The 22,741-nt window shown below is 38.9% G+C and overlaps 1 protein-coding gene across 2 annotated transcripts; it reads left to right on the forward strand.

Moving 5' to 3' along the window:
* The first annotated feature begins 986 nt into the window (after positions 1-986).
* Positions 987-22,741, forward strand: ZBTB44 (zinc finger and BTB domain containing 44). 2 transcript variants are annotated; one of them, XM_009809435.2, is made up of 6 exons: positions 987-2,004; positions 6,701-6,785; positions 12,390-12,553; positions 14,884-15,184; positions 17,293-18,105; positions 22,722-22,741. In XM_009809435.2, the coding sequence occupies exons 1-5, from the start codon at positions 987-989 to the stop codon at positions 17,573-17,575; spliced, it is 1,851 nt and encodes a 616-aa protein (XP_009807737.1). In that variant the 3' UTR covers positions 17,576-18,105; positions 22,722-22,741. The 2 variants fall into 2 exon arrangements, with proteins under 2 accessions (XP_009807737.1, XP_059685666.1); XM_059829683.1 differs by lacking the exon at positions 22,722-22,741 and having other exon boundaries at positions 14,884-14,967; positions 17,293-17,335.

The following is a 22,741-nucleotide window of genomic DNA, read 5'->3' on the forward strand; positions in this document are numbered from 1 at the left end:
AGGCATTTAGTTTTCAGGTACTGCTGCAGCCTTAAAACTCGCAGACAGTGTGGGGCATACAGTCCTTTCGTCTCCTACAGGACCTTGTGCCAAAAACATGCATTTGCTCCCACACGTAGGAGGGAACTGGTCCCCAAGAAGGCAGTTTTGTGTTTTTCGGAAGAAAGAAGTTGCCCTCCTTGTATTATTTATCACCTATATAAAATCAATTTGCGTAGATTTGATTTAAACCTAAACTCTCCTTTGAGGTTTATAATCTATTGTGTTTTTGAAGGAATTTTCAATAACTTCTCATCCTAGTCCAAAACTATTTATTAAAAGCAGCCTTAGGCAATCAGTACCTGCACTACAGCAGGAAAGCGGAGCTGTTGGCAACTGTTACTTTATGTTTACTAGCTTGAACTCTGCCCTCTGAAAATTCATGCTGTAGTTTCTCTAAAGCTTTTCTGGTATTAAATACCTTCTCTGGGAGATTTGCTTGCTCCTGCACACTTGTAAGTGGACCCAAGCTAATGTCTTTTCCACTTAAAAGAAGCATTTGACAAAGTCTGTCAGATTTAAGAACTGTGAGCAATAGTTTCCTGAGCCCAGAAAATAAAAACACAGGTTTCTTATACAGATGAGACTTTCAAAAATGCTTTCTTTTTTGTATTACAGACATTTGTTTTTCTCTAAACAGTGTTAGGAATTTGTTTTGAGTGGGCAGTAGCAGAAACGTGGAAGATGATATTGGTGATAGATTGCAAATAATTTGATCTGCGTTTTTGAAAATTGTAAGTAGGTAATTGCGTTTCTGTAGAGTTAGTCCATTGCACAGTCTGGATCCCAGAAAAATGTGACCCTAGAAAATCCTGCTGTACAGAGTCTTGTAATCACGAAGCCACTTTGCCTTTGCTTTCAGAGATGAAAATGACAGTTTTCCTCTTTGTTTTAGGATACCTGTGATCTCTCGTATGTGGAAAGAACGCTAGCAGAAAGGTGAAAAAATGGGTGTTAAAACATTTACTCATAATTCCCCTGCTCACAGTCAGGAGATGCTGGGAAAGCTGAACATGCTCCGCAACGATGGACATTTTTGTGATATCACCATCCGCGTCCAGGACAAAATCTTCAGGGCGCACAAGGTGGTTTTGGCAGCCTGCAGCGACTTCTTCCGTTCCAAACTTGTTGGCCAAGCAGAAGATGAGAGCAAGAGCGTGTTAGACCTGCACCATGTGACAGTGACTGGTTTTATACCTCTTCTGGAATATGCTTACACAGCAACACTGTCTATTAATACAGAAAACATTATTGATGTGTTGGCTGCAGCCAGCTACATGCAGATGTTCAGCGTTGCTAGCACATGCTCAGAATTCATGAAGTCCAGCATTTTATGGAATACGCCCAACAGCCAGCAAGAGAAGGTGCTGGACGCAGGACAGGAGAACAGCGCAAACTGCAATTTTACTTCTCGAGACGGCAGCCTTTCTCCAGTTTCGTCTGAGTGCAGTGTAGTGGAAAGAACCATTCCTGTTTGCCGAGAGTCACGAAGAAAGCGCAAAAGCTACATAGTTATGTCTCCCGAGAGCCCCCTTAAGTGTAACACGCAAACAAGTTCCCCCCAAGTGCTGAATCCTTCGACGTCTTACCCGGAGTCCAGAAATCAGCCCGTGGACTCGTCCTTAGCTTTTCCCTGGACTTTTCCTTTTGGAATTGATCGAAGACTTCAGTCTGAGAAGGTGAAGCAGGCGGAGAACTCTAGGACTTTGGAAATGCCTGGGCCCTCCGAGTCCAACAGAAGAATTGCAGATTACGTGACTTGTGAGAGCACAAAAGCCAGTTCTCCCCTTGTGATTGAAGAAGACGTGCGTGTCAAAGTGGAAAGGTTAAGCGACGAGGAGGTTCACGAGGAGGTGTCGCAGCCTGTTAGCGCATCCCAGAGCTCTCTGAGCGATCAACAGACAGTCCCAGGAAGTGAGCAAGTGCAGGAAGATCTCCTGATCAGCCCACAGTCTTCCTCTATAGGTATGACTATTTCTGGGGTTAGATATACGTACAAATAGGTATGTGCGCACTTGTGATTTTATTGGAGGAAGTCTGATTCGTGTTTTTTCATGCTTTACTTTTGTGAAACTGCATTTTGTTTCCTGTTTTGTGAAATGTTACATATAAACCCCTGGTGGGGGGACGGGACTTGGAGCTCTCTAAATAACTTTGCAGAAGGCAGCTAAGAAAGGTAAGCCTGTTGATAGACCTCCGTATTCAGAAGAGATCGATAACCCCTTTTTACCTCTGGTTGCTTGACTGGGGAAAATAATTCTGTTTCCAGTAGTGTCAAAAGGCATGATCTCAGCTGAGCTGCAACACCAAACCTGAAAGACTTATGGCTGTAGCCACAGAGGGATAGAGTGGTACTTTGCATCAGACATAAAATCTTGTATAATCATGACAGAGAGCCTTTGTAAGAAGATTTGCAAAATAAGCGGTGGAACACTGTCATCTTAATGCCCCAGACGAAAACAAAATCACACAGTCATAATATTGAGAATCTTTCCATTTCTGTGGGATTTGGTTCTCAAGTTGCTTCTTCAAATACTGCCAGTTGCTGAGAGAAACCTTTTTTCCATGAAAGACAATTTGAAGCCAATTTCGGGTTCTTCTGACAGGCTGTTGTTTATTAATAGCTAATGCTTAAAGGTTACTGTAACAATCCTTTTTTCCCTCTTTGCACAGCATGCATTGAAAGGCTTTTAGTAAGTCAGAAGATAGGGGTTTTGCAATTTAAGTTTAAGTACCAACTTTTTGCTTAAGTCAGCTATTTTGCTTTCACTTAAATGGCTTGACCTGTGCTCGGTAGTGTTTGTTTACTGAAAGAATTTTAATAAAGCCTGTTTTGTTTGAAGATGATAAGAATGGCAAATGTACTGGTCTGCTTCATTCAAATAATGTATACATGAAAGGCTGCTTCAGTAAATTAAATAAATAAACTACAACAAAGTAAATAAATGCAGCCTAGTAGCCTGCATTATTTGTTTTGTTTGGTCAGCGTAACACTGTGGCTTCTCTGAAGAAAGTGAGTGTTAGATCAGTCTGACCATTCCAGGATTGCAATATATAATCAGTGTTGTTAAACTATTTAGGTAATACTCACTAAAAAGAAATTAAAATATTTTCCATTTATCCCATCCTTCAAGACTTTATGTTGTTGGTTTTGTTTGTCAGTTCGTGTAGCTCATGTGTTGATAATTTAGATCGGCAATGCTTTTTCCAAATGAAAATGTTTTATTTACTGGAGACAGGGCTGTTTACCTTTTCTGAGAAGCAGACTTAATATCAGTTTACATATAAATCTTTAAATGTAGTTTGCCAAAATAGTGCATAGATTAAAACCTAAAAGAAACAATTTGTTTGCTGGGTAGTCTCCAGGAAGAGTGATCCTTGTTCAAGAACACGGTTAGTTTGACTCAGTTTTTAACTCACTATAGTAGGAACTTCAGAAAGGCCTTGCCAGCGCCATGTGATAAGAGATGCAAATTATTTCATCAACATAAGTGTACTATCAAAGACAAAATAGAACAAGTAGAAATAATGATTAAGGAAAGTTAAAAATAGCATGCCAAGTGAAAGGAGGGAGTTTTACCAACTATAAATATCATACTCAAGCAGCTTAAAAGAAGAAACTGGGTGTAAACTCTAGATTACAGTGAACAGCATACGATCTACGGAAGTTTTCAGAGGACATCTCTTGGAATTAGAAATATCAGAAAAATCGCAACGTCAAATTGGCTTGAATGAATTAGGACATGAGAATATGAGACTAGGACTGAATTGTAGAGAGAGAGGTGCCACTGAATGCTATAATAAAATCTCCTTTTCAAAGAGAGTCTTAGTGTTAAACAAAAAGTACTTTGAAACATAACTCCAATAGCCAGGCACCTTACTGAATTCTGTTCTTGCTTAGCCAGTTTCCTGAAATGATTTCTGTTGACAAGCAACTGCACATCTGTCTTCAAAAAGTATCTGTTTTGAAGCCACATGATGTTTTTGGGAATGTTTTCCATTTTCTATTTCCTATTTCCTATTCTAGGTTTTGTACCACTGAGGTCATGTACCTGACCATTTGTACAGCGTGGGGCAGAGGATCTTAGGCTTTAGTGATTATAATGTTTAAACTTAAATGTCTGTTATTGAGGATATTAGTACAGCATCTTCTTCCTTAAAATGGCTACAGAGAGAAAAAAAGTATGCTAGCCCCAAACCTTCAAAGTGCAAATCTGTTCTTTGTCCTTGAGTGTGTTTGAATTAATATTTAGTGGTCTTTGCATAACGTTATTAACTATCCTCACAGTAGTTTTATTCACATTTTGCTATAAAGAAAAACAGTGCTCTTACTTTTTAGCACAGTTCACATGTACCTAATATATGATAAGGCACGCTTTGTAGCTAGAAAGCACTTTTTACCTCCCAAAGATGTATTTCCTTATGCAGTAATACAAGAACAGTAAATGGAGGCAGCAAGATATCTTAAAGTACAGCTTTGTCTTCCCTGAACATATTTTCCTTGTATAATTGCATATATTTATCTCAGTGTTTTATAGTGCATTTATAAAAGCATTCCTGCCTCTCTTTCTGATATCGCAAAAAGCTCTTATTCATTCTTTGGGCAATTTCAAGAATTGTTCATTTGCAATTTATAATATTTGGAAGCACTTTATAATATGGAAGGAGACGTGAAGCAGGGCCTTGATAAATAAGTCATTATGGTTATAACAAGAGCTGTGTCCGAGAAGATATTTTCATAACTCATTAACACTGTTTCCATTTGAGAGGTAAAGGCATAAAAATAAACCTGAGAGCAATTGGGCTTATTTTTCAGCAGACTTTTGGTCAAGTATTTAATGAGAAACAAGGATAAATAAAAACAGGATTAACTTTTGTGACTTCATAGATTGCATAGTTGCTGAATTTCCAAACATTGTTTGTCAGCTTGTAACAAAATTATAAATTTTGATTCTACTAGTGTTATTTTGAAACTGCAAGAGGTGCGAGTTTCCTCCCACCACTGGCCCCATAACATGAGGTCACGTTAAGACAATAATCTTTCACTTCAGTAAGGTTTTGTAGAACACACTGTCTTTTACAGGGACAGCCTTTTTTTGGAGACAGTACTCTCCCTCTTTTTGACAAAATAAGCACACTTTCTGCTTCTCTTTCCATGTATTTTTTCCTTCTCTTTGGTTTTACATTTTTTCTGACACTTGTCATCGTAGACCTAATGATTCCTAGCGTGCTTTGGAGAAGGGTTCCCAAATTCAGATTGCTCATGCACCACTCTCTTAGAAAGCAGAATGATTTTTACCACAGCAGCAAGATCAGTTCCTAGCACTGTCCTAAGCTTCATTCCTTCTCAAGATGTAGGGGTAGAGAGAGAAATTTCATTCCCCCATTTGTTGTTGTCTCACATGGATTCAGTGGTAGAGACCCAAAGGCTACTTGGCTGTTCAGAAAAGTTCAACCAGTGCTTAGTATTCGGTCTCAACAGAGAGAGGAGGAGGCAAGAGGGAATTACTACTTCCAAGTGACTTTCATGCTACTAATCATACATGTATCACGGTTTGGGAGCCCCTGTTTTGGAGAGGAGTGACAGCAATTCTGATCCTTTGGAAATTGGGCGGAGTTCAGTCATTCATTTTTATAATCTCCCATTGCACCCGTAGACGTCATCAGAGGAAAAGGAAGAATATGAGGAGATCCAGTCTGCTCTCTACATTCACCTTGAAGAGGGAACAAAGCATGGTTTATCTAAATGGTCACACGTAACCAAACCAGAGGATTTTTTTTTATCGAGGTGTATGGTTGGCAGGGGGCAGGTACCAGTTCTTCGAGTTGTTTTAGTACAGTGCTGCCAACTTCTCTCTCTGTTACCGTGACATCAGGCCAAAATAACCTTACTTAATACACCCAAACAAGGATTGAACGCCAAACTCCAAGTGGTGATGAGTGAGACCCGTCTGAGCAACAGTCAGACACGTCAAGTGAATGAAGTTGTAGTTTTGCTTCAGTGCTGCATTTACCTCAGATTCTGTTTCCAAAACCCACTTGAGCTACATTTGCTTGAATGTTGGTGTGCTGAACAAAGCTCTGGAATGGTTTTGTGTATACATTTCTTTTACAAAGAGATGTTTGGTCTCTTTTGTGTTGCATTTCTAATTTCTCAGAGGGCTCTTCCTGTCTCAACACCTGATCAATAAATGAAGGCATTATCAATAAATTTATATATATATATGGAATACTGGGAACACAAAAGCAATGTAGTGTAGCAGGATTGAACTCTTTATTGCTCAAGAAGTCTTGAAAACTGATGAAAGAGTCCCTTTAGGTGAAAGTAACATTTCTGCTTTACAGTGTTAGTACTTGATGTGTTTAGAAAACTCTGGCTGTATTTAACATAGATTCTTTCAGTTTTCTAGGTGTGCCAAATATTTGCCCTTTATTGAGTGGTCCTTTACTAGATAATCCGTGCAGAGGAGAAGTTGAGCTGGAACACATTGCTTCTGCGTTTTTTAAATTATTTTTCCAAGATAATTCTAGTATCTTATCACACAGGAAGCAGTGTCTCTCCGAGATTTGGGAAAGCAAGCTTTATGTGTATTTACTTGCCCCCCCCCAACCCTTTTTGAACACTTACTTGCATTAAATTGCCCTTTTTTTCTTTTCCTAGGCTCAATAGATGAGGGCGTTACGGAGGGACTACCCACACTCCAAAGTACCTCTGGCACTAACGCTCATGCAGATGATGATGATCGGTATGTACCAATATAGTGTGCAAACTGTTCTGCAGCAAGTGCTGTGCTGTAATTAACCTACCCAGCCTTAATCCCAGAATGTTTAGCTGTTCGTACATCTACTTCTTTGTGTTGATCAAAGTACAATCAGTGCCTGAAGGTTCAGATGTTTTAGAAGAATGTAGGTGATGAAAGTCAGAATTTGCTTACTTGTTGCTTTTCATTTCCTGTCTATTTCCAGGCAACACTGGTGAAGAAAGATATTCATGTTCTTGCTGTTTCTTCATCACTGCTCTTTGTTAATAAATAAGAAAAAAACCCTTTACTGTGAAACAGGTGTGGTAGTTGCATGCATGCTAAAGCTGACATAAAGCTACAAAAGCAACAAAATGAAAACAAGTACCTCGTCTTGGCTTCACCAGACATTGCTATTGCCATAAACCGCAGAGAAGGCAGAGCAGCCCTAAATCTTTTCTCCCAAACTTTCTGCATGTAGCTTCTTACCAAGATGGTGTGTGTCACTTACTGTAAATATTTAGTGGTCTTTCGCTGTGCTGAGATGAGTGATTTATTAAGGGAATCCCTTATAAGGGAAGGCTGGCAGAGAAGGCCGAACTAAAATGGGTCTGTCTGGTCGAAGATGCTTCGTAGTTCTGTTAGAACGAAGTGGTGTACCTGAAGTGGCATACAAGGGTACACACAACCGGTTTGACTTTTATTTCTTGCTTTTGTGGTATGTGTCAAGTAGGGCATGTAGCTAGCTGTTCCCTTTTTAAGGAAAATTTTTAAAGTATTGGCAAGCTGGCTTTTGCACAGTGTTTTGTTAGACAAGTGGGTCTGAGGAAGAAGTGCGAACCTTTGGGAGTTGTTCCAGAAACTGTGTCAAGTGAAACTCCCTATAGAGATAACTATCAAGAGCTGCATTTTCATAGCTCATAAAATCTTTCCTGCCATTTCCATCTAAAACCTGTCCCATTCTAGGATTAAATCTGAAGGGAAAATAACTGCCTAGATAAGATTTTTTTTGTATGACAGAGAAGATTTTATCTGTCTGCTAACAAACCTCAGTATAAAAATTATACCCAGCACTTAGGGTTTGAATTGATAGTAGGAGCACATGTTGCATTAGAACTAATCCAGGTTTTTAAAGCTATAATTCTGAAGTCAAGTGGCATATATATTTTCAGCAGTGGATTATTTCAGAAATTTCCTGTAAAATTGCAGCGCTTCAGCACAAACTGAGTAGAAAATTCAAAGTATATAAATCCTTCTAACACACTGAAAATTCCCACTAAAATATTTCCTCCAAGCAGAGAAGGAAGGAATATTTGCCTTAGTTTATGCCCAAGTTTGAAAATAATTAGTCTCAGAGTAACAGAAGCATCAACAAAATGAACTAGAATTTTCACATTGTTTATATAAACAATAAGGGAGCTAATAGTTATGGGAATTTGTGAAAACTTTAGACTCCAGACTAAAGTTTTCTACCAAGTGATATATTTTATAAATTCAAAAGAAAGTGCCAAGACTGTACTTATTCTGTGAATCAGTTAAACATGTAAAATGGTGCTTTCAAGTCCTAAGAAGTTTTCTTTCACATGCGTACCTGTATATGCCTGTCAGGGTGGGTCGGTGCATGCTGATACGCTGTGACAGCCCTTCAAGCTCTGGACTTTTGACTTCCCATGTCAAGCACAGGATGGGCACAACAGCAAATAAATACGGCCTCTCATTCACCGTGCAGCTATTTGGGCGCAGAGTTTTGGGTGCATAAAATGTACAGAATTCTGAATAAAATCAAACATTCAGCTCTAGCTGAATCAAATGAAAACATGATCAAGAAATCATATGGATGGAGAAAATTTCCTTCACTTTTTGTTTGGTATTTTTTTAAATGCACCTTTAGTTTAAGTCCAGGTTGTGCATTGCTTTTTTAGTAGAGATTCTCAAAATGTCAAACTCAGTTGTGAGTGGACAATGCAAATCTATGTTGGAAAAATATGTATTTCAGTATGTATTTATTATATTTCTGTTCATAAAACAGAGCAAAAGACTGTTCCATCTAAAGGTCTTTCAATATGATATGCTTGTCACTGTGGAAAGAATCATAAATATTTCAAAATTTAGGATATCTTATCTCTTGAGTTTCTGTGTTAAATCATTTAACATAATTAATTGATCCTCCTCCATAAACAGTGTTTCATAAACAGCAGGTCACATGTAATTGTTGTCAGCTTAATAGGCACACAGGAATCTGTTGAGTGTTAAAACTACTGTTTCACAGTAAGTCTGATACATTCTTTCCCTGATAGTTCACATTTGGATTGCAATACACTTTTCTAGCATAGATCTGTAATTCAGTCTTGGCTGGTTTAACAGTTAGTCTCTGTATCAGTTCGTGGCTGCATTTAAAAAGGAGTTGCAAAGGCTCAATTATAAACGATCTCTCTGATCCAGTATAATGAGAACCTCCACTTTTCTAAAATAATTGTTATTTACAAATAGAGAACATTTCTAGGCTCACTAAGCATTCTGGCATTCACATTTGTCAGAGTTTAGTTCTACAGAATTAAATATGTATATAATCTCTTGGTGAAAAGCAGAAAAAATTGCAAGTAGAATATTTTAGCGTTACAGTGAAAACATTTTAAACCTATCTCTTTATCTAGCTGTTACAGAAATTGTCTGAGATGTTAGACGAATCTCGACTGTTAAACGCCACATTTATCACAAATTGCAAGTCATGAAAAATTGAGTATATAGGGGGAAAAAGAAGCAGGGGAGAGAAAATATAATTGTGTTTCAAATGTAATTTCTTCATTGTGCTAAGGTCTGCAGTTATGTCACCAATAGGTATTTCAGCCCGCTTGCAGTGTAAGGATGGAAAAAGACATGCCAGTCACTGGTAGCTGGAGACCCTCATGATTCCCATTTTATCTGCTTTAACCAGCCTTTCTCATCATGAAGCTTTTTATGTAGGAAAAAAACAAACTTTGTTTTAAATTTCTTCTAGGAAGATTGTCCCCATAGCACTTCTCCTTTCTGTTTCAATTGCAGAGAAGCTGGCATCATTACAGGCTTTGAGGATGAGCTAGCCCGAGAAAGCTGAAAACAAAAGGAGAGCTGTGGCTCCTAATTTCTGCCCTAGTTTGAGCGTCTCCCTAGAAAGCTCTAGGAGCATGATGCACTTTTGCTTCTTTGCAATCCCCTAACGCAGGAATGGGGGAGGAAGGACCTAAGAAACTTATTACCGAAGACGGAGTTCTCTATAAAGCAAGTTAAATGTCGCAAAAAACCAAAACATAATTCTTATTTGAGCACACTACATGTGTATATCTATATGTACATCTAAGAGCAGGAGTTCTTGCTGCCCAGCCAGTGGTTCCTTTCTCACCCTGCATTGCAGCTGTCACTTCTGTTGGCACATAGCTGTGAAAATTTTAATTGTGAATTCTTCAGTCAGCTGAGCGCAAGGAAACCTTTTCTGAAGGGATTTACCCCTTAGCCAGGCTGCATGACATTTGTCAGATACCAAATGAGGGGAAAGTTGTTCAACCTAGGCCCAGATCAGTTTGGCTATTTGATTATTAGGCTATTATGGCAGCTGGACTTCTATGCCTTATGCTTTTTTTGCAATGTTGTTCTTTTTTTTTTAGTATTTATTTTTGGATAACAGACCTGTCTGTTAGTCTGTGTTGATGGAGTTTTCATTGGTAAAGTGGAAAGCGTATGGTCATACGAACTCCAGATACAAAACTAGTGTTTCCCCATCTGAGTAGAGTAAAATCTGTTCTTTATCTAGTGATCCGCTCACAAAGAGGAACAGAAGTGCCAGAGTTTGTCAGAAATTTGGTTAGACAAATCAGAACCAATGTTTAAGAATACCCTCATTTATTTCAAGTGCATTTGGTGAGCGATCAGTTGGCTTTTTTAGACCCATAAGTGGCAGGGAACTACATTCTGCCAGGCCCAGGATGTGAGCTGGTAACTTCCCTCTTGCAAATATTCCCTTTAGCAAAGATCAACAAGTCTGTCTGCATCTATCTTTTCCACAGCTCTCTAGGACCCTACTGTGTATAAAAAGAAGTGAAGGACAATAAAATTTCTTCCTTAGAGCAAATATTATTCCAATTCCACATGAGACCAGGAATCCTTATTGGTTTTACAGACTGATTGATACTAAACTCCTGCAGGAGTCTTTCTTATCTTGTGTGTATCGAGAGATGCTTGGTGCTCTCTCTCTCCAGATAAATTTTACAACTGGAACTTTTGCCACTGAGACCCATCATTGTACTCCGAATTCAGATACCCAGTCCTCACAGTTGTATTGACATCCGTTTCCAGAGTAGATAAAGGCAATTAAGGTATTGATTTTCAAGAGATGATCCTAGTTCTTGTTCTCCTGTGCTGATCTGGTCTGTGAATTTTTGTATGATGCATAGGAAAATGTATTTGTGCAAAGTGCACGTTTCATTCCTCTGAGCGTTAGAAGTCCAGAAATTCAGCCGAACCTTGAAACCAACAATCTGGGCTCAAGATGGAAGCAGGCCAGCAAAAGGATTTGTTCAGTTAGGGAGACTTTCTGACTATGTGCAACAGGAGACATCATTGTCCTTTTTTCTCCATACATTTCAGACATTACAGTTCAGTAAAACTAAAATTGCGTTGTTCTGGCCATGAAATATTCAGGGTCAGAGCAGTTCCCTGCTGCCAGTGACATCTGATCTGCCATCAGGCTGTGAGCAAGCTGAAATGTTTATTTCAACAAAAAATATAGACTTTAATGCTCAGGAAAGGGAAACCCCAGGTAAGTACAAACTCCTATTGTTATTATGTTTGTACCAGCAGGATTGTTTTTATTTCACTATGCCCTTTAGCGAAGCAATTTCCTTGCCAGAGGACTTGGATTATAATACTATAGTTCCCTTAAACAGTTTGCAGCTAGAGGCTATGTAGGAGCAATTAGTCAGTTTTAAATAAATTACTTTGAAAGTTAAGTTGTTCCTTTATTATAGTGTGTGTGCGCTGTTTTTTAAATACAGCGCTTGAGCTGTTCTCGTAGAGCCAATTGAATCAGACAAGGAGCAAGTATTGATTGATTAGATTAATATTTTAAACTTAGAAATAGATCATTGCAGATACTAATGTTTGTTCATTGAACTTGGATTGAAATGAAAATGAATTGGCTTTAATTTCGTTTGTAAACATCACTGAAGCTGCAGAATACTCCTTTGCTTTCCAATTTGCTCAGCTCTTTAAATTCTTCCTCAGGGACTGTTTGCTGATTGTAAATCTTCGATATGCTTGAAAAAATGCCCATGTCTGGAAAATAAAGTTCAGTTTGCAGCTGGTGCTCAGACCTGTTGCCCAAAGAAACAGAAGGCACGGGTTATTCTCTGGTTTGTTCAGATGTGCAAAGTCAGTGACTATAAGACTTCAGATGCGGGTCAGACGTATTGCTATAGAGGCAGAGATTTACAGCATTAACATAGGTCACAACAGAAATGCGAAAGGACAGTGGTCGTCTTCTCATACAAATGTGTTCAAGGTTCTGATTTCCACGGGCAAGGCTTCTTATTTTTGTCCTCTAGCTTGCTTGTAAATCAGTGAATTTTTTCTTTGTAGTTTGGAGAACGTTCAGTATCCCTACCAACTCTACATTGCTCCTTCTACCAGCAGCACAGAGAGACCCAGCCCAAATGGTCCAGACAGACCTTTTCAGTGTCCAACCTGTGGGGTCCGGTTCACTCGCATTCAGAACTTAAAACAACACATGCTTATCCACTCAGGTAAGAAATGTTACTGTTTCCAAGAATTACTAATTTATAGACTCACAGAGCTTTGCTCACTGTGCAGCAAATACAATAACACAGTTCTATCTTAATCACCTTCCAAGTGCTTGAGAATTGATTTCAGAAAGATTGGGTAGAGGTATGTCTCATTGAATGCTTGTTTTGATACATCAGATCTGACTGATAGCTCTACTCGTGGGTGATTAGCATTTGTGTGGACTGAAAAAAATCTGATTGCCTGAAACTCATCAGAGTAAGGCATTTTCATGATAAAGATTTGAGACGAAATATAGTATACTTGGCTTTTTTATTATACTAAAGAAGTGATGTAGATTGAAATTCTTCCTCTTACATGTTGTAATTGTCTGCTGTGTTTTTTGAGGAAACTTGCAGCCATAAGAAAGTATTATCTATCTTACATCCTTGCATCGAAGAATGTTGTATGCCTTTGGATTTCAGAATTTTTGGAGGGATTGCAGGACAACTGAATTGGTTTGATAATCAAGTTAGCTGCTGCAGATAGTAGAGGCAGCAAAAGGTTTGTGTGAATGCCTCCTCTGAGTCTTAATCCCCAAATTGTTGCATTCATTTTGATTTCTAACCTAAGTATGAACTCCTAATGTCTTTGCTGTGGGTGTTTTTCAAGACTTGTCAGCATTATCTGGCAAGAGCATTGACGTTTTAGTGAATGAAGGGAGTATTAAAGGTTTATTGCACTTGAGCACTAAGCCTCACGGTTTAGCATCTCCTGGTTTGAGCTTGACTCTTACCTGCAGACAGATGCTGTACCATTTTTGGGCAGAGCAACCACAATTGTCAAGGTGTAATTTTTTCACTGTCAGCAATTATTTGTCACATCCCTTCAAGCAAAATAACCATACTGTGTTTAGGCCAGCAGTAATAATACGTGTTTAATACTTAAAAAAGCAAACTTTATGGGCGTATCAGGTGCGAAATTATCCCAAGCCAGTTGCTAAAGTCTTAACTGAGAGCAGACAGGTTTCAGCAAAGCATCTCTGGCTGACCTGTCGACTGGCAACTGCTGGGCAAACTTGGGAGAGATTTGACTAGCTGTTCTAGAGTAATTAGCATGCAAAAGAAGCTCTCGGAACTTGTAAATGTTTAAAGTGTTTTCACATAAGCAGAATGGCTGCAGAGATTTTCCTCAAACTATCAGAGGAAATTGATGCCCTTGGACAGTACGAAAGCCTGAAAAGTTTTAGCTCTGCAAGACAATATCCTAGTATATTAACTTGTTTTCACATGCTTAACAAGGAGTTTCAGTGTAACCTTAACTACAGCTTTCTCTGTATAAAAGCTCCAATTAAAAGTTCAGCTCCCGCTTTGAACATAAGGAAAGCAGAGTGAAAGACTGGTGGAATTAACAGCCTGGACTGATGCACATTCAGCCTTTTTCAAAAACCTTTTTTATTCCTTGACAGCCCTATTATGAATAGAGCTCCATATTCCAGATTCTTGGCCTCACGCTTTCTGGAGTTCAGACTTTTTATTAAATCTGAACTTTTTGGTGATTCAGTCTTTTATATTGTAATAGTTCTGTTTGGGTGTGATTACGTACTCTCATCCACTGCAACATGTTGCAGAGCTCGTATGTTTTATTAGTGCCTGTAATAAATGAAAAATGAACTAGTGACAGGATTTCTAAATTAATATGAGAAAAAAATGAGAGGCATGAACCTAAACTGTCTTAAAGAGCTGTCTGTCATGCAAAGTTGCTGAAGATTCTTGTATAGAAAGGTTCCCACGCAATATAAAGGCTGCTACCTCACCCTTTTATCACCATTCCTGCTGCATTACAGGGGCATCCTTGTGCACACAGTCCCCCTGCCAGAACACTTCTCTGAGGCCAAAGGCAGCCAGAAAAAGACATTGCAATTAAGGGTAGTCTGATAATTGCATTGTTGGGAACCAGTCTGGCACAAGAATCTCCCGAGATCAAAGGAGTTCAAAGATGGTTTGAGATGACTGCTGCATCGGATACTTTTTGGCTGTGGCTCAGGATCTTAAGCATAGTATAATCCATGGAAGCTTATGTTCATTTTAAACTATGGGGAAGAAGATGTGTAAGCGTTACAGACAGGTCACACTGTTATGAAATCTATTGGCAGTTGGTTCTGAGAAAGCGTAGCTCTGTGATAATTGTTTCTGCCATTTTAAAGTTAACCAGAGAATTTCTTTCTTCCTGAAACAGTACTTCGCTGTGACTGGCAACAGCTGCTGTCCTTTTGCTGTTAGAAATCTGGAAGGATTTTGCCAGTGACCTCTCATTACAAAAGGTGAACGTTTTTTTGCTCTCTCTTCCGCAGGCATTAAACCATTTCAGTGTGACCGCTGTGGGAAAAAGTTCACCCGAGCTTACTCGCTAAAGATGCATCGCCTGAAGCACGAAGGTAAACGCTGTTTCCGGTGCCAGATATGTAGTGCCACTTTCACTTCCTTCGGGGAATATAAACACCACATGCGGGTTTCCCGGCATATTATCCGCAAGCCTCGGATTTACGAGTGCAAAACATGTGGCGCCATGTTCACCAACTCTGGAAATTTAATCGTTCACCTGAGGAGCTTGAACCATGAAGCGTCAGAGCTAGCAAACTACTTCCAGAGCAGGTGAGGTGCACAGCAAAAACCTAACAGGGAAACTTGCTTTTTTTTTTTTGCCTTTTTTTTTTTTTTTCCTAAATCATCTTTTCCTGCTTTCAGGGCAGCCTGCTGTGCCTCTCATCAGGTTGCCAGCTAATTCCAGTCAAATTTGTTCTTGCGCCACTATCTGTTGTATCTGATCTGTCTTACAGCATATAAGCTATATAGGAGGGCGCTGAAGAATCGAGTGATATGCAGAAGCTGCTTCTGGGCTACTTAATTTCTCTCTTCAGTAGTATCTATGGACAGGCTAATGGTGTTAAGCCATAGTGTTCTATGCTATAGTGTCTGTGGAGTTCTGTAAATGATTTGCTATTCAAAATTTCATACGTAGCCTGTTCGCTTACATAGGGAATAGACATGTGACTTCATTTTAAGTGCTTGCTTGATGGTGGATATTGTAGAAAGATTGCATGACTCCATACCTTCTCCTTTTTTCGTTTTCTAGGTAACATACTGCTAAATGATCAGACTAATAGGGTTTGAAATAGTAAAGGCCAGTTGGACATTTCTTGTTTATCAGGGCACAAAAGACTTGGCATATCTCACAAATGCACTTCACTAAAGACTATTAAAAGGGTTCTGAGGCATGAGACTAGCACTGTATTCTCATATTGAAATAAATGTTTATAACCGTTGGAATCTGAGATAGAAAAATACGAAAGTGGGTGAGGGAAATTGGAGGCAGGTAGATCTCACAGCTCTTAAATCTATAGAGAGGATGCAGCTTGGTGTGTATAAGTCATCTGTCTTCAGAAATGCAAAAGAATTGTATTGTAGATGTTCTACAATACCGTCCCTCGTGATTTCTAGACATTATGCTTTTTCCCCTACAAAATATTTCAGCATTTTGTTCTATTTGGTTATCTCAGAAGTGATGTAGGATGAAAATTTTGCAAAACAAACCAGGAAAGCCAGTCACTGTTTTTCCAACAGAATATTGTTTAAAAGTGCAAGTGCTTCATATCTGTGGGTTTACGCAGTTCTTGTTCTTGGCACTTGTGCCAAAACTACAGTGAAAACTCTAAGGGATTATGCCATGATTGTGGTAAGCACTTTATTGTTGTCGCCAAATTAAAGTCAGATTAAAGTATGTGATTTTAGTTGTCTATAGGCCTTCCTTTAGTTTTAATTTACAAACACTAGGTTTAGCATAGTTGATGGTGAATTTGGATTTGAAGCAGTGAATGCTGCTGCCGTTTAAGAAAAGGACTGCTTTTAAATGGATTTTTACAAGGAGGAACCAAAGCATACAAACGTGCATATATGTAATATGTAGACACTTGCCTCAAGTACAAACTTACATGTCTGGTACTGAAAATTCGCAAAGAAATTTTATTTTCATTATGTGCTCATGCTCTGAAAATGCTACTGGAGAGTTTGGTAGATTTTCTTTGGATACACTCAGCCATCAGTTGGTAAGAGTAAGTTACAGAACTGTTGTCCAGAAAGGACTGAAACGGGAAGGAAATGCAATTACGTTCTTTTCACAGCAGTGTGATACGTGTCAACGTCACAAAACACGGCTGTAGTTGGCAGCCTCCTTATGCTTTCAGCAGGACCCTTGCTTCCTTGCCTCATGCTTCTGTTTACAGCCTGTCCACTCTGAGAGGAGTGCTGCTGCTGTTTCTTGGGTGGGTCTTAACTCAGTGGTGGAAAAGGCCCACATCTTTACCAGTGCTGAACTCGTTTTTGTTTCTATTTTTAAAGGTTGAGTGCTCCCTTTTTTCAATGAGGTTTTCAGTGCCATATGATGTTCCAGACATTAACTTTCATTCTCATCAAGGTGATACAATCTAAATAATAAGAAGTTGCTGTGTAGGAAATATGGATGCAAAACAATGCGAAATAGATACCTTTGAATAAATTCTGTGTGTGTTTAAATGAGAACCAGGTTATAGTGCTTAGTGAAGTATGTCGCTGTGATGATCTTAGAGCAATGTGAAATGAGCATCTTTGTTCTCTGTGTAATGCAGTATGTAGCTTGTGCGATGTAACTGGTAAAAAAGAAACTGATATGGCTAATGTTTGTGCGAGAAATGACATTTCTCTTCTGTCCTTTGCCCCTCTTCTAGTGACTTCCTAGTACCGGACTACTTAAACCAGGAACAAGAAGAGACCCTCGGGCAGTATGAGCTAGGGGAGCATGGCTTTGAAAGCAACTCTTCTGTCCAAATGCCTGTCATTTCACAGGTGTCGTCAACTCAGAATTGTGAAAGCACTTTCCCCTTGGGGTCTCTGGGTGGGTTGGCAGAGAAGGAAGAAGATGTGCCAGAGCAGCCAAAGACTAACGCCACTGCTGAGGCAGCCACAGGTGACCCTCCGAAACCGGAGCTGTCATCTATTACTATTGAATAATTCATGGTTTGGTTTCATTTTTGTTCTTTGGAAAGTGCCTGTGTTTGGTCCTGTACATTTTAATTTAATTTTTTTAAACAAAAGTGGGGAGATTTTCCCTTTTTACTTTGTAAGCTACGCTTTAAACAGAAAACTGCAACAGATGTTACATTATTTTTCATGACTGAATGATCACTTCGGTGAAAATATTTAAGACTGAATGCACAAAAAGATCTTGTCAGAACATCATGGAAGCTGTGATACACTTCTAAAGAAGAACAACTGATTCAGATTACTTTAACTATTTCTTCTTCCACAGTTAGAGCAGCTCATTAAGTTTCTCTTGCTTCTGCAGACCGTCTCGTTAAGGGAAAGAAATCAGAGGAAACCATTTAAAAACGACAAACAAAAGGATGCGTTGGAAATCGTTATTGAACGGTTTTGACTAGATTTGAGTGGATGCTTTAATCTTCTGCATAAAAAAATGATACTTCCTATCTCTGTGCCTGCTGTTTTTCAAAGCGCTTACTGTAACCCTTTTCTTGGAAATGGTAAGCATTTTTGAAACTTAACAGTCACACACTTTTTAAAAACACATTGTCCCTTTTCATCTCAGATGAATCAGTTTTGACAAACCAAGTGATGTCATGCCAGGTATTCCAACTTCTTATATTCCAGTCCTTTTAGAAACTGCTTGATCAAATAGCCTGTCCAGATTTGCCCATCTAAGGTTAGGCGTAGAAATACTATGGTCAGGAAAAGTCTAATGGTGCATAATGAATGGAGGATGATAGAAAAGTATATATCCATGCAAGCCTGACAAATATCTCATGACTGTATCTTTCTGTAGAAGGGGAAGCACATAGGAAAATGAAGGTTTTCCCAAACCGAAATTCTTAAAAAGTGGCCAAATTGTTTGCAGTTCTGGTCACTTCCCCCTATCATATATACTGTATTTTTACTCATCTCCACAAGCTAGCTAGAGGGGAGTTTACAGATGGGGAAAAAATGAGCTCTTTTGTGCATTATTGCACATTTTTTTGTTTATACGTATGCATGTATAGTTTCTGCGATTTTTATTAGTCTGTTTTGGACAAAACAAGCAATTTATTCTCTTTAGAGGCCAACTTTCTAACCCAACAGGGGGTTGTTTACAAAAAGCCTATATAGCAATGACGAATTGTTCCTCTTTCAAAACATTTTAAATCCTTGCCAACTCGGTTTATTAAAGGCCATTACTCCAGCTACATGCACAGCTCAAGTAAGCAATAAATTGAAAGATTTGCAATTTCATTTTTCCATATTTAGAAAAAGCTGCAAATTTAGGGTGTGGGATTTTCAGAGCAGTGAGTCTTGTTTTGTCGAGGCTGTTTGGGTTGTAGTACTGCTTTGAAACCTAAATTAGGAAATACATTAGGAGGTTTGTGATTTTTTTTTTTTATTGCTTCTGAAGTTAACTTGGTGTTTGATGCCAAATGCCTATCGCCCACAGATGACATGCTGAGCGCGTAGGTATGACTTGATCTTAGTATTCCAAAGGCATGGTATAACCCCTTAGTTTTGAGTCTTGTTTTTTTAAATTGTTGTTTTCTGTCCGGATTTGTTTTACGCAAACATGAGGAGGAAATGAAACCAATAGAGAAAGATTGCTCCTGAAGAAACAGAAGACACAAAAGTCGTATTATATTGCAAGATCAATTTGTATTCAGTTAGCTTAGGCAGCTCTGATACTCTGTAGGACTGAGTTGTTTCTACTAATAGCCAACTTCTGCAAGGAAAAAAAGTTTATTGCCCTTTGGAAAGAGCTTAAAGGGTTTCAGTGACTTTAACAATTTTTCTCTGCTGTGTTTTAGGTAAAAAACACACATTTTAGTTAAATGGAGCGAAAGCAGTTGGGATTTAAGTCCTTTCCAAGTTACTAGAATGAAGTTTCTCCACCAGATCCAAAGGGTGTTTTAGAAACATGCTGCAAAGAAGTTCTCTGCTACAATTCAGTCTTGTATGTCTACCTTTATAAGTCTTCTTAAAAGGGCTTGAAGGAGAAATTCTTTTTTTGGGCTGCTGTACTGTGAATTAGTCCAGTGTCTGTTGGTGGGCTGAATTTCAAGACCAGTTCTCTTCCACTTCAGATTTCTATAACTGAGAAGCCAGTGAGACAACACAATGCCTTTTGCTGAGTTTTATCCTGAATTATAGGGCTACGACACTGAACTCAAATACATAATTTTCTTTTTTTCTGGTAAGTGTCACTCCACTTTGCAGGTATATGAGAATCCTTTGTGATTCATGTAATAAAAAGTACTTGACACAGAAACACGTTTCCAGATTGTACAGATGTAATAATCATAGACGGACATAATCTTTTGTTAGAATCTGTTGATCTTCATCCATTAGATGTTTTGCTAAACAGGTTATCGGTGAGGAGATGTGCGAATACAGAATAGACATATCTGGATATTGGATTTTTCAGACTTAAAATTTTGTGTCAGAAGGCAAACTACTTTCTGAATACCAAAGAGAAAATAGTTTAAAAAATAGTTAAAAAAACTTTGTAGCTCTAATCTGTTTTTCCTTGAAAAGAAATGAGTGTCATTAACTGATAACACCTTGGTACAAGGCAACTCATGGGTTTCATTGTTCATTGCACTGTTACACATTATCTTTTCAACCCTGGAATCTTTGTGTAACATCCTTAATTTAGTTCTCACTTTTCAATCTGATTCAACTGCAGGAACAATAGACTTCTTAGAGATTTGTTTGTTTGTTTGTTTGTTGTAGGGTTGGATTTACTTGTTCATTTTCCTGTTTGTAATTGTTTCTTGTTAATATCTCTTTTCTCCATACAAGTGAACACAGATTAAATACAAATACCATTTTATTTCTCCTCCCTAACTTGTTGGAAGTGTTGAGTTCTTTGAAATGCTGGTGTTCTTCACAGGAGAGATGTAAATACATAGGACATCTTAAAACAATCTCTGTTGCTAATATGCAGAGATTCCAAATTGAGCCAGATAGATAGCTAACTAAGCTAGAAGAAACTTGCCTTAAACTACACTTGGGATTAAACCTAAAGCATAGATTTCTTTCAATACTTTATTAGAGGGTTTTGAACTCTGGACTGCATTTTCTTTTTTCTCTTTTTTTTCTCTTTTTTTTTTTCTCTGGTATGCATTTATATTTCTGCTTGACAAGGATCACAGAATAGTTGAGATTGGAGGGGACTCTGGAGGTGATCTAGTTCAACCATCACGCTCAAAGTGGAGTCAGCGAGAACAGGTTGCTCAGTCCAGTCAGGTTTTGAATATCTGCAAAGATGGAGACTCCCCAACTTCTCTGGGAAACCTGTTCTAGTGTTTGACCACCCTCACCGTAAAAAAAGGTTTTAGTATGTTTAGATGGGATTTCTTGTATTTTAGTTTGTGCCCACTGACAAAAGTCTGGCTCCATCTTCTTTACACCCTTCTATCCAGTAGTTTTACACATGGATAAGATCCCCCAAAGCCTTCTCCTCTCCAGGCAAAAGTGTCTTGAGTTCTCTCAGCCTGGATGGCAGATGCTCTGGTCCCTTCATCATATTCGTGACCCTTCTAGGTTGTTCAGAATTTCTTCCAAATGACTACACATACAGCTCACTGGAGCAGTTTCTGCATTGATGAGTAGTCTCCAAATTCATTCACAAAGTGATTTGAGTATGTCTTGCTTTTGCATATCCTTCTCCCCTGTGGCACCAGTCTTTGCACTCAGTGGAAGATCCTTTCCTCACCCATTTATTTTGCAAGCAGAGTGCCTTCACTACCACAGAACTAGCAAGGTTCTGCCGTATGCCAGGGACCCAGATTGTCAGAGTCTGTGCAGGGTCTTTACTCCTTGCATATTGTGTAGAGCAGTACGTCTGATGGGAACAATGGGAAAGGAAGGGATAGGTTTTTTTCTTACTTAACGTGGTGTTTTGGGAGAGGGAAAAAATTCAGAAGCTTTCTGTTTCCCCGCAAAGAGTAGAAGAAGCGATGTATTAGCTGTGCGGGAGATTTGGCCAAGTTGTAAGGGTTTGTTTTGTTTTTCGATGCAGACACATAGCACAACTCCCCTGGAAATCCATGGGGATGCCTACAGATTCAGCAAATTAAGCTCCCCATCAGAACTGCTTGTCACTGTTCTTAGACCACGTTAAAAAAGATGGGTGTTGCTGATGATTTGTCTGTCTTACTACAGTTTGAGTTGAGTTGTCAGGCTCGCAGATACTATGGTCACGTCTCTCATACTGAGAGATTAGTAGACTAAGTTACTGAAAATGGTTCTGGGTTCACATGTATCTTAAGTCTAAAAGGTGTGAATTTAAACTTTTTAAAAAAGTAATAGCTGCCAATGCAGTAAAATATATTTTATAAGACTATGATCCCTATATGTCCCTTACGGGATAAAATTTTATTGTTTTTAAGCTATGGTTTAAAGTTTTTATATGAGGGCTTCAGTCGCTTCTTGGTTGCTGGCTTTCCCCTCCAGCCCCAGGATGTAAGAGCACTGAGACTATTGCCGGTCTCTCTCTGAGACGAACCATGAAGCATTTTATATGCAAATAGAACGGGAGCTTTGTGCACCCTGCAGGGATGGAGAAAATGCAGATGTAGGAGCACCTGTTGCTCCTAGATTCATTGCAACTTCCACACCATCAGAATATGGAAAATAGCTAATTTTCATTCAGATCGATTACATTCGAGTTTTGCTTACAAGGTGAAACCCAGTTTTGGAGGGTTCTCATCTCCAAGTACGGACATAATAAATTCCATAGCATCTCGATGACAGATAAGAGGGTTCAAGGCCGGACGGTGCCTCAGCCACATGAGAGGTCCCTAGTAAATAGAGTCAGTTCAAAGTGTTTGAGAAAATGTACCATAAAAAACAAATGTGAATTTTTTTAATGCAACAGTACTTAACTGCTCTGGGTTTTTGTTAACTCAATGTGTGCTATCACAGTAATTCAGCGTCCCACAGGTCTCAACTACAAATCTGGTTGCACTAAAAAAAAAGCCGAGTAAGTTTCTGGTGCTGCCAGCCTCTGTGGCAACTGTACCTACAGTCTTCCTGAGGGTTGCTGAAGTCCCCAGAGGGGTGATTTTGTTTAACCATTCGTTTAGCTGATGCATGCTTTTGATATTCTGACTTACAGCCCTGGCTGCACAACGTTCT

Source organism: Gavia stellata, chromosome 26 (genome assembly GCF_030936135.1).
Source record: "Gavia stellata isolate bGavSte3 chromosome 26, bGavSte3.hap2, whole genome shotgun sequence".
Taxonomy (NCBI): domain Eukaryota; kingdom Metazoa; phylum Chordata; class Aves; order Gaviiformes; family Gaviidae; genus Gavia; species Gavia stellata.